At 48.7% G+C, this 11760-nt stretch overlaps 1 protein-coding gene across 1 annotated transcript; it reads left to right on the top strand.

Moving 5' to 3' along the window:
- The first annotated feature begins 5859 nt into the window (after positions 1–5859).
- LOC123053845 (F-box protein At1g47056) lies at positions 5860–7811 on the top strand. Its single transcript, XM_044477422.1, has one exon. It carries the CDS (start codon positions 5999–6001, stop codon positions 7631–7633), a length of 1635 nt encoding a protein of 544 aa, XP_044333357.1. The 5' UTR covers positions 5860–5998; the 3' UTR covers positions 7634–7811.
- The last annotated feature ends 3949 nt before the right edge of the window (positions 7812–11760 follow it).

Here is an 11760-nt window from a genome sequence, read left to right as displayed (position 1 = left end):
ATGGGCACATTGTGTGCATATCCTTCAAGTGTTTGAACACAGCTCTTGGTTTGGTAATCCCAAACCTGATCCAAAAAATCAGGTAATAAGTTAGATCAATCCCAATATACCCTCACAATAGCACAATTCATCGTAGAAGACACGCCTTTGCAGTTTGATCATCAGATCCAGTAATTAAAAATGGTCGATAACCACCGGTGAATTAATCAACACAGTTCACGCCTTTTGAGTGGCCATCTAATGTGAAGTTAGGATCAGGAGAACCAATACTCCATATCTGAAGTTCACGTTCAATATTAGGATATCAAGCAGGGTACAGACCAAGATACAAAACATGACTCAGTTTAACCAGCATCTTTTTGAGGAATAATTACCAATGCATATATACAAAATATTTTCTTTTCCTAAACCAGTCCATATTCATCTCCTTGTGAAACCAATTGATCATGTTCTTTATAGCATTCAACGGCACAGGCTCCCTTCAGGATATAAAAAATGATATCATACGAACCCACTGTCTCCCCGATACTACAACCACTAGAAATTATTAATGAGGAAATTAGAAAAGGCAGGGATGGGGATCTGCTATACCTGGGGCGTGCAGAGGCAGCAGAGGCGGAGCTCCTTCTTGTGCGTGTGCCGGATCTCCTCGTCCAAGGCCGACGGCAGCGAGCTCGCCAATCAAACCCTGGGTCAGGGCCACGGGAGGTGGAGGCGAGGCATGCCAACGGGATTTTTAAAAGGGAGCATAGAGCAGCATGATCATGAGGCATAGAAAAATGGGGTCACCTTAATATCAAGAATCAATGGCCCTCTCTCAGTTCAAATCAGAAGGAAAGAACCACTATTATTGTTAGAGTTATTCTTAATTAGGCAAAGCACTACAACACTGGATCCTAAGCTACAGTTGAGGCATACAAAACTATAAGTGTCTGTTCTTTTCATATATAAACAACCTTTAGTATCTCAACCAGAACCAAAGCAAAAAAAATCATGGTTAAGTAACCAGCAAAGGAAGAATGAACCTTTTGGAATTTTAAAGTAGCAAGACATGAAAAGTTCTTTTTTGCCTTCAATATTACACACATTAGAGGAGGTAGCTGCAGTTTTATTGCATACTGGGCTCAGATTCGCCTTTCCTCGATCATATAACCTACCCCCATCATCTCTTATCACTAGATCAATCTGTTTATACAGTAGAGTTGCCCTGGTTATCACTCAACAAGAATGACAATCCAAGGACAACAACAAGTATCACAGGATCAAAAAGGATTCTAGAGACAAGAGGGAGGATCCAACTTGATACCCACAGGTGCCTCGATTGCTCAAAGGCACACTAATTCCAGCCAAGGTAATCATCATCGCCCTAGCACGAACACCACTTGAGCATAAATTAGCAACACCTTTAAATACAAATAAAAATGGTTCAGGGTTCATTGCATAGCCGCCACGGACGCCATCGCCGGCGCCGCTGATATGCCGCTCTCCTCCGTGGCCGCTGCCGCCGTCGCCGTGGTCGGTGGGAGCCACCTACATGGGAGGGAGGGAGGGAGGTGGCTGCAGGAGCGAGTGAGAGAGGAGGCGGCGGCTAGGTTTTAATCGCAGGAAGCCGCGGTCATTTTATACCCCCCCCCCTAAGCGAAATGACCCAGATGCCCTGGTGGGGGCACGGTATTTACATTTTGTTGCAACTAGGATTTTATCCGACGGCCCAAGTCGACCGGGGTCAAAATCGGACGGCTCACGGAGATCGGGCTCGAGATCGGACGGTCGGCATCGCGAGGGACTTTCGATCGAACGGCCCAGAGTCGCTGAGCTTTGAGGAGCCAGGTAGCTCGCTTCGTCTCATCTTTCTCGATTCAGGGTTCATTGCATAGTGGGATCAGATTCACCTTTCCTCGATCATATAACCTACCCCCGTCATCTCTTATCACCAGATCAATTTGTTTATACAGTGGAGCTACCCTGGTTATCACTCAAGAAGAATGACCATCCAAGGACAACAACAAGTATCACAGGATCAAAAAGGATTCTAGAGACAAGAGGGAGGATCCAACCTGATACGCACAGGTGCCACGATTGCTCAAAGGCACACTTATTTCATCCACGATTAATCATCATCGCCCTAGCACGAGCGCCACTGATCAATCTAGCAAATCCAGGAGCATAGCTATAGGGACCAGGGGCATCCACATGTAAACCAGAGTATCACATGAGATCCTATGATAGCAACTAAACATGAACAACAGCCCGCAAACCCTAAAATGGCATGGATCCACAACTACAGAGCTCAAGTAGGAACCGATGCACGAGTAGGGCATAGAGCATCAACCAGACGAGCACCACATCAATATAGCCATGGCCATGTCCCATACAGTAGCCGAAGCAGAGGAGCAGGAGGAAGATGGACCTCACCGAGGGAGGTTGTAGCCGAGGCAGTACTCAGTGTGAGCCGGGGTTGCGCCTGAACGCCGTCCAACCGGCGAGGAACCGCGTCAGAGTTGCGCCTTGCACCGTCCCGCCGACGAGCACGAACGCATCAAACAACCTGTGTAAGAAAGGCATCGTTGTTTATCAGAAACAATTATTTAGGAATTACTATTTAGCAGAAATGCATTTTTTTAGTACAAAGATATACACAGGAAAAATACATGAGCAGATCCTTCTATCAAAGGTCACATAAAACAACAATATGAAATCAATATTTTAGTTAGAAAATGTTTTGGTAGAACATATTCAGAACATCCATGTGCAGTAAAAAAGGAACTTAACCTTCCTGCAACCATCTCTGAACTTGACACTACAGTCTGAACCAAGGAAAAGGAATAACAATGCAGCTTTCTAGTCCCGACTGCTTTTCTTGTGAGCGAATGCATAATAATTTAGACTCAGGTGGCACTATACAGAACAAAAACAAAATGGCTCCAATGAAGCAAGTATTGACCAAATAAACATATAAAGAGTTAGATAAACAACTGAACGCCACCAAGGCGTATAAAATTAAGAGGACGCCAGATATGCAATAACCCATGCGCACTGGAGGTCAGGGAAAAATCTATTTATACAATCATGTAAGCATCATAGCACTCCTAACCAAACCCACTCATATTTCCCATTTCCTCTTCTAAATCATGTCAGGTCAAAACAGATATACAGCTAGAAGCAAAGACTGGATAAGAGGGAACAAACCTTGAGGATATAGAGATGAACTGGATATTCTCTGAAAGACTCCCATCAAAACATTTGTAAGAATATTAAAACTGAAATGCATCCCTTTCGCTATTCTCCCATATTCAACAAAATGAAAATCATCATCACCCTAGCACGAACCCCGCTGATCAATCTAGCAAATCCAGGAGCATAGCTATAGGGACCAGGGCATCCACCTGTAAACCAGAGCATCACATGAGATCCTATGATAGCAACTAAACATGAACAACAGCCTGCAAACCCTAAAATGGCATGGATCCACAACTACAGAGCTCAAGTAGGAACCGATGCATGAGTAGGGCATAGAGCATCAACCAGACGAGCACCACATCAATATAGCCATGGCCATGTCCCATACAGTAGCCGAAGCAGAGGAGCAGGAGGAAGATGGACCTCACCGAGGGAGGTTGTAGCCGAGCCAGTACTCAGTGCGAGCCGGGGTTGCGCCTAAACGCCGTCTAACCGGCGAGGAACCGCGTCGGAGTTGCGCCTTGCACCGTCCCGCCGACGAGCATGAACGCATCAAACAACCTGTGTAAGAAAGGCATCGTTGTTTATCAGAAACAATTATTTAGGAATTACTATTTAGCAAAAATGCATTTTTTTAGTACAAAGATATACACAGGAAAAATACATGAGCAGATCCTTCTACCAAAGGTCACAGAAAACAACAATATGAAATCAATATTTTAGTTAGAAAATGTTTTGGTAGAACATATTCAGAACATCCATGTGTAGTAAAAAAGGAACTTAACCTTGCTGCAACCATCTCTAAACTTGACACTACAGTCTGAACCAAGGAAAAGGAATAACAATGCAGCTTTCTAGTCCTAACTGCTTTTCTTGTGAGCAAATGCATAATAATTTAGAATCAGGTGGCACTATACAGAACAAAAACAAAATGGCTCCAATGAAGCAAGTATTTACCAAATAAACATATAAAGAGTTAGAGAAACAACTGAACGCCACCAAGGCATATAAAATTAAGAGGACGCCAGATATGCAATAACCCACGCGCACTGGAGGTGAGGGAAAAATCTATTTATACAATCATGTAAGCATCATAGCACTTCTAACCAAACCCACTCATATTTTCCATTTCCTCTTCTAAATCATGTCAGGTCAAAACAGATATACAGCTAGAAACAAAGACTGGATAAGAGGGAACAAACCTTGAGGGTATAGAGATGAATTGGATAATCTCTGAAAGACTCCCATCAAAACATTTGTAAGAATATTAAAACTGCATCCCTTTCGCTATTCTCCCATATTCAACAAAATGAAAATCTGCAGCAGTAACTAAAACAATACGGTCCTTGAAATGCATCCCTTTCGCTGTTCTCCCATCGATTCATTGGTCCTTGGTAACAAGGCAGCAACGAAAGTCCATTTTTTCGAACCTAGTCAAACCACCGATCCAAAAGATCCCAATACTTGGAACCTACCTAAACCCTTCTCTCTCCCATCGATTCCAAGCAAGGTAGCACAAAAGGCCCCAAAAAAGTGGCCATCTTTGGAACCTAGCCAGACCATCGAGCCAAAAAAACTCCTAACACTTGGAATCTAGCCAAACCAGAGAGCACAAAAGGCCCCCGTCTTTGGAATATAGTCCGAATCCAACAGCATCTCCAGACAGATAAGACAAAAAATCTACAAGCCCATGCTACAAACAAACAAGAACAGAGAAAGGAGAGAGAGAGAGAAGGGGTCGACCTGCAGTTCCCCGGACGAAGACAAACCCTAGCCTCTCACCACTTCTGCTGCTTCTTGCCCGTCGCCGCCTTGGGAGCCAACTTCATCTTCCCGAATGCGGTGCCCTTGCGCGGGCTCCTGGTCGGCCTAGGGCGCGGCCTAGGCGGAGGCCGTGCGCTTGCACGAGGAGCCCCGCTATGGCTCCACGGCCGAGGGCGGCGAGCTGGGCGGCGCCATGGGTTGGGTTCTGGGGGAGGATTCAGATCGGGGGGGGGGGGACGGGACGGGACGGGAGGAGAGGAGGACGAGAGCGCGGCGGCGGCTGCTAGGGTTGGGAGGGGATCAGGGAAGAGAGGAGAGTGGGCGGGTGCGGGAGGAGGCGGCGGCTTAGGTCTCCCACGGCAGCGGCCCCCTTTATACCCCCCCCCCCCACACACACACACAAGTGAAATGACCAAAATGTCCTGGCGGGGACACGGTATTTACATTTTGTTGCAACTGGAATTTTTCTGACGGCCCAGGTCGATCGGGGTCAAAATCGGATGGCTCACGGCAATCGGGCTCGATCGGTCAGTCGGTATCGCGAGGGACTTTCGATTGGACGGCCAAAAGTTGCTAATCTCTGTGAGCGTCCGGTGCTCCCTTCGTTTGTTCTCTTTTGATATGTGTATATATGTATGTATGTATGTATGTATGAGCGTTTGTATTTGTACAGTGTCGAGAAATACGGTTGGCATGACCGTGACGCAGTATAAGCGTGACTCCATAGAAATACCTGGAACACAAAATGAAATTCATCAACAAACGACCGAGTTCCAGGGCCAACCCAACCAACCAACCAAACCCAGCCTCGCGGCCCGCGGCACCACATGACATGACCATGAAGCACCTGCAAAACGCACCTCCTCCGTATGTATACTTTCCCCATTTTCCTCCAACTCCGAACAACCAAAGGAGTCATCCCCTCCCTCCCCTCCCCACCGCAGCCGCAGCCCCAGAACAGATCGGCAGGCAGGCAGGCAGATCCATCCTTCCTCCCTCCCATCCACCCGCATGGCCAGCGCCTCCCCACGCATCCCGGGGGCGCCCGCCTAGCATGGGCCAGTCCCCCTCCGCCCCCCACCCCTCCAAATCCCCCATCCCCTCCCCGCCCTCCCCTTCCCCCTCCTCCATGGCGCCGCCGATGCCCGCGGGCGCGGGGAGCGGCAGCCTCGACCCCACCCCCTCCACCTTCGCGCCGCCCCCGCCGGCCCGCGACTACACGCAGGACCTCCCCGACGAGATCCTCACGCTCGTCTTCGCCTCGCTCACCCCGGCCGAGCGCAACGCCTGCTCCCTCACCTGCGCGCGCTGGAAGGAGGTCGACGCCGCCACGCGCCACCGCCTCTCCCTCGACGCGCGCGCCATGCTCGGCTACAACACCCCCGCCATCTTCTCCCGCTTCACCGCCGTCACCAAGCTCGCCCTCCGCTGCGCGCGCGGCTCGGGCGCCGACAGCCTCAACGACGGCGGGGCCGCCGCCGTCGCCGCCACGCTGCCCTCCGACCGCCTCGCCAGGCTCAAGCTCAGGGGCCTCAGGCAGCTGTCCGACGCCGGCCTCGCCTCCCTCGCCGCCGCGGCCCCCGTGCTCCGCAAGCTCTCCGTCGCATCCTGCACCTTCGGCCCCAAGGCCTTCGTCGCCGTGGTCCAGTCCTGCCCCCTCCTCGAGGACCTCTCCGTCAAGCGCCTCCGCGGCCTCCCGGACACTTCGGGCGCAATCACCGCCACCGCCATCACCGAGGACATCCTGTTCCCGCTCGCCATGTCGCTGCGCTCGGTCTGCCTCAAGGATCTATACAGCGCCCTCTGCTTTGTGCCGCTCGTCTCGTCCTCGCCGAATCTCCGCTCGCTCAAGATCCTGCGGTGCTCCGGTGGCTGGGACCTGCCACTAGAGGTCATTGCCGCCCGTGCTCCTGGCCTCGTTGAGATTCACCTTGAGAAGCTCCAGGTCGGTGACCGTGGTCTGAGTGCTGTCTCGGCCTGTGCGAATCTGGAGGTGCTCTTCCTTGTCAAGACCCCTGAATGCACCGATGGAGGCATAATCAGTGTTGCGCAGAACTGCCACAAGCTGCGCAAGCTGCATATCGATGGCTGGCGCACAAACCGGATCGGTGATTGCGGCCTCATGGCTGTTGCTCGAGGATGCCCGGACCTTCAGGAGCTTGTCTTGATAGGGGTCAACCCCACCGTGCAGAGTCTCCGGATGCTTGGTGAGCACTGCCGCGCATTGGAGCGTCTTGCGCTTTGTGGCTGTGAGACTGTAGGGGATACCGAGATTATCTGCCTGGCAGAGCGATGTGCTGCTCTCAAGAAGCTTTGCATCAAGGGATGCCCGGTCACAGATCGCGGGATGGGAGCACTGAATGGGGGTTGCCCCAGTTTGGTCAAGGTGAAGTTGAAGAGGTGCCGCGGAGTATCGTATGAATGCGTTGAGCATCTGAAGATGGCCAGGGGGGATTCCTTCTCGATCAGCCTGGATATTGTGTTGGAGCATGATGCGGTCGCTCCAAGTGAAAATGGTGTGCAAGAGACTGGACAACAAGCACAGGTTACAGAGCTAACTGGTCAGATGGCTGCCATGGACCTTCCCACTAATGCTGCTGGTGCACAATCTTTTGCTCAGGCGAACAGTAGGATGCGGAGCGTCATGTCGGCACTTAGAAGGAGATTTGGCAACCCTCCACCAGCGTGATGTGGGATATGGAAATCCATGAACTCCTTTGCTATTGATCGTTTCTAGTCTCATGTTCGTGTTCCTTAGCTTGTTACATTTCATATCCAGTCCATGCAAAACCTCCATTATGGATAATTCCGTGTTTTACTGTGGAGCTAATAGCATCATCAGTAGTCTCCCCCTTGTTCTGATTTTACCTTGCTATGGTACAGCACTGCTGGTGATCAACATGCTTCCATCCGTATCCAGGAAAATCTTTTTTTGTTTGTTTGCATCAAGCTGCAACTCCGTGTTTGCATTTCTAGATCAGTACTTAAACATTAACCTTCACTGTCGAACACATACATTTAGTCAATATATCGATGCCAAACACTGTCGATTGTCGGCATACAATGTTGGCACATGCTATGCAACTACGCACAATAGTTTGAGTTAGTCTTGTAGGCTTGTAGCAAGAACATGCGGAATTGAGATTTGATATCTTTCTTTGTGCATAGACGATTCTTATTCAGTTTGTCCAACTTGTCATCCATAAAGTATGCAAATGAAATGGTGCACGGAAACAATCAAAGAAAATGCATACTTTAAACCAGGTGCCATTTCCTGTTGTTACTTATAAAGGTCTTGGATAGCGATATGCTAGTTGTTGCTTGGAAGTTTAATTAGCAGTGGTAGTGATATGCTGATTGTGAAGGATTCCATATCGTGTAAAGTGGTATACGTGTCTTATCGGTTTACGCTGGCATGTTAATTGAATCGTCATCTTAACCAATCCATGATAACTCACATCTAGAAACAGAGTAAAGTCGGTGATTACTTATTCTCTTGTGTTTCAGTTTATAATATCTAGTCCGTGCCTGTGCCTGTCGATACTTTTGAGTCGTAAATTTTATATTGCGAGACTTTGGTTAGTTGTTGTCATATGACTGGTAACAACCTTGTTGGTGCTGAGAATTAACTTGTAACAAATGTGTAGCACGCTACATTTGAAAGTGCGCTTGTAGGTTTGTTGTGTTTGGAGTACAAGTTAAGCAAATATAAGTTCATATAAGAGTAGCTCTCCTCCTTTTGTCACAAAGACATCATAGTCAGTTGTCAGTAAATGCCTTGTCACTGGGGTATATCTTCCTGGGTGAATAAAAGTTAGATATTTGTTGTACTTGTGTCTGGTCCTTAAGAAAAACTATTAGTAGGAGCTTTCAAGGGTTAGTGTGATGATGATGCGCATGTGTCAAGTCTTGCATACGCGTTACAGGTTAGTCTTGGACCTCGACAGATTCTTTGAGGATGTAGTCAATGTTGTTCTTTTATCTGCTTCATTGCCTTGACATGGAGGGCTATAAAAAATCAGTGTAGCTATCAATAAAAGTAATAGAGTGCTTATCAATACTCTTTCTGATATTTTCAGCGGATCAGCCTGACAGAAAACCATCAGATAGTGAAGTGGGGGAGAAAGATCTTTTACTAAGCACAAATGTAGGGGTAGTTGGTCAAACTAGGGCATCTGCTTAACTAACCAAACATAACAACTGACATAGTATATAAATAAAATACAGCCAAGGGGTGATGCAAAGCTTGTTTGAGAAAATGCTCCCAGAGGAACCAAAGTCCACAGAACATTGCATATGCTGGTAGTGAAAATTTGAATTTGCGGGTCATGCTGCCCAGTCTGTCGACACGAAGCACCTCTATCTTGGACGTTCGAAATGGTGCCCTCTCCGGCTGGTCGATCGCTGCCGCAGCCACTGATGGAACAGTGCTCCTACTGTGCCGGGCGCGTGAGCGCCATTAATCCGAAACGTGAAGCCTGTCGGTCATTTTGTCCGCTACCACATCTTTCGCTGTGCGCTTTGCTTCGGATGCTCGTCGCCTGCACGGAAACTGGGGCACGATGCATGCCCTCTGACCCCGGTGATCCGCCCACACCCACACCACACCCGGGGAACTGCGCGCCCGTTTTTCAAATTTTGTCTTCCTGGGAGGCTGGGCACCACTCTCAATTTTATAGGTCTCTGGCGCCGCTCGTGAATTCCAGTACTACTATACCTCATTTCTGATCAGATTCCAAAACTGATAATCGAGCTGCTGCTGGCTGCAGTTTCCTCTTCCTGCCACCATCTTAGCCGTCGCTCTCATCTCGATCGATTGCATTATTTCCCCCCCGATCCGTTCCTACAGTCTATGGATATGCATTATGGAGGTTGAAGAGAACTCACCGGGACGTGTTCGCTGAACGGCCCACGCCGACCTGTAGCTAGGTCCTGCGCGAAACTTGTTTATTAAAATTCAGTGCGAGTGTATGTGGATGTCTTGTCGCCTGCTTTCGCTGGCCGTTCCTTCTCCTTCCTGCCTCACCACGCCCCTGATGATATTTCTTGGCCCGTTTGATATTTTGCACACCAAGTATATGTGTGGTTGGTGCTCGTGGCCGCCAAGAGGACCCTTGCTCTGCAAATAAGACGTTGCCATTTCTCCGGTTTTTTATAAGTTAAGCCAGCGTGACTTACACATGCGTGCTATGCTATGCTTCACGATAGCAGCTCCGTGACACCGTGACAAAATTGACAATGCCGTGTCAGGTAAAACGTTGTGTATCTGTTGCCTTGCCCTGCCATTTTCTTTGAGCACCCCGTGGCTCCAAAGCCAAAATTCCGCTGGTCATCTGGTGCCAGACTGATCTGATCCTTGCTCCGTCAACCGTCATGATGTCTGCAGGCGGTGGCATGGATGTGTGGCCGTACTGCATTGTCTGCTGGATGACAATCGACAAGAATGTATTATTGGCCTCTTGACCCCGTCATGAATGCAGCGTCTCAGAGCTGCACTTCATGTCGAGACCTATTCGGTGAAATCTTGGTGGGATGCGGTTCTTTCTGATAATACACTCCCGACGAAGGCCCTATCTTCTCTGTTACTTCTTGTGGGATGGCAGATATGGAATGAAAGGAATGCTCGTGTATTCAGGAGCAAAGTGGCGCCGGTGGCGATTGTCATGCGAGGCATCAAAGAGGAAGTTTCGATTTGGGCCAATGCAGGTGCTAAGCATTTGCGTAATGTAATGCCGCGAGAGTAATTGTTTTGTTTTTCCGTCGCTTGGCGATGTCTGTTCTCAAACCTCTCCTTATTAAATGAAAATGGCAAGTCCTTTGCCTTGTTTCAAAAATGTCGAGACCGATCGAGATTGGGTAGCGAAAACCAACCAAAGCTTGACGAAATTGGGTATCCAGGTCATGTGATGAAGGCGTTTTACTCCCAAGTCTCAACCGCCGGTGTTACCTCGTTGCGTCTCTCACGTGATATGCCTAGCTAGTTCTGGGTTGGTACGAGCTTGGTAGGTAGGACCGGAGGAGTAGGTCTGAACCCGTGAAGTGGTGACGTCCTGGAGTAAGTAAACCAGAAACAGAAGCTACGCGGGGAAATCTTCTGTGACGCCAAGGACGATGGACGACACCGGTACCCTGCACCGGATGCAGGCGGAGGCCTTCGTCGTCCCTTGGTTTCCTTGTGGGTTCTCTGAAAAAGAACCCCCACCATGGAGCATCATCTCGGTGTCTCGGAGACCGGGAAAAGTTGAAGCTACTGGGATCCATCTTTTTTACTTTTGAACAAATTCGTGGCTGCATGATTCCTCTTGCCGGTAGATACAATCATGGTCAACATGTGGAAAGTTATCATTTCGACCAAAATGAGTTATGAGTGTACTATTCCAGTTTCCAACACTGTATACAGAACCTTGACGTTCCACGAACAAGTATACAAAACCTTGTATGGCACTTTGTGCCTTGGTGGCAGCATATTTCAGTGCATGAAACATCAAACCTTCATGTATCTTGCAGATCGTCAGACAACTTGGTCGGAGCAGGCGGGCGAGGAAGGCAGTTGGTCTGTCCTGAGAGATCAAATGGCAGGACCTCGTATTCTGCGCCTTAAGCGTCGAAATGTTGCCATAATGCACACTGCGCTGTGGCCCATGTCGCGCTACGCGTGCTGACGATTTTTTCCAGTCGGGTTTTCGGTCAGTCTTTTTTTATTTTTCCCGGTTTCTACTATAATACTCCATCCGTCCCATAATACAAGAGCGTTTTTTACACTAGTTTTGAAAAATATTATGGGATGGAGGGAGTACTTCCCTATAGTTTTGAAAA

Source organism: Triticum aestivum, chromosome 2D (assembly GCF_018294505.1).
Source record: "Triticum aestivum cultivar Chinese Spring chromosome 2D, IWGSC CS RefSeq v2.1, whole genome shotgun sequence".
In the NCBI taxonomy this organism is placed as follows: Eukaryota; Viridiplantae; Streptophyta; class Magnoliopsida; order Poales; family Poaceae; genus Triticum; species Triticum aestivum.
Note: the sequence above shows the minus strand (reverse complement) of the source record. Positions and strands in the feature narration are given on the sequence as shown.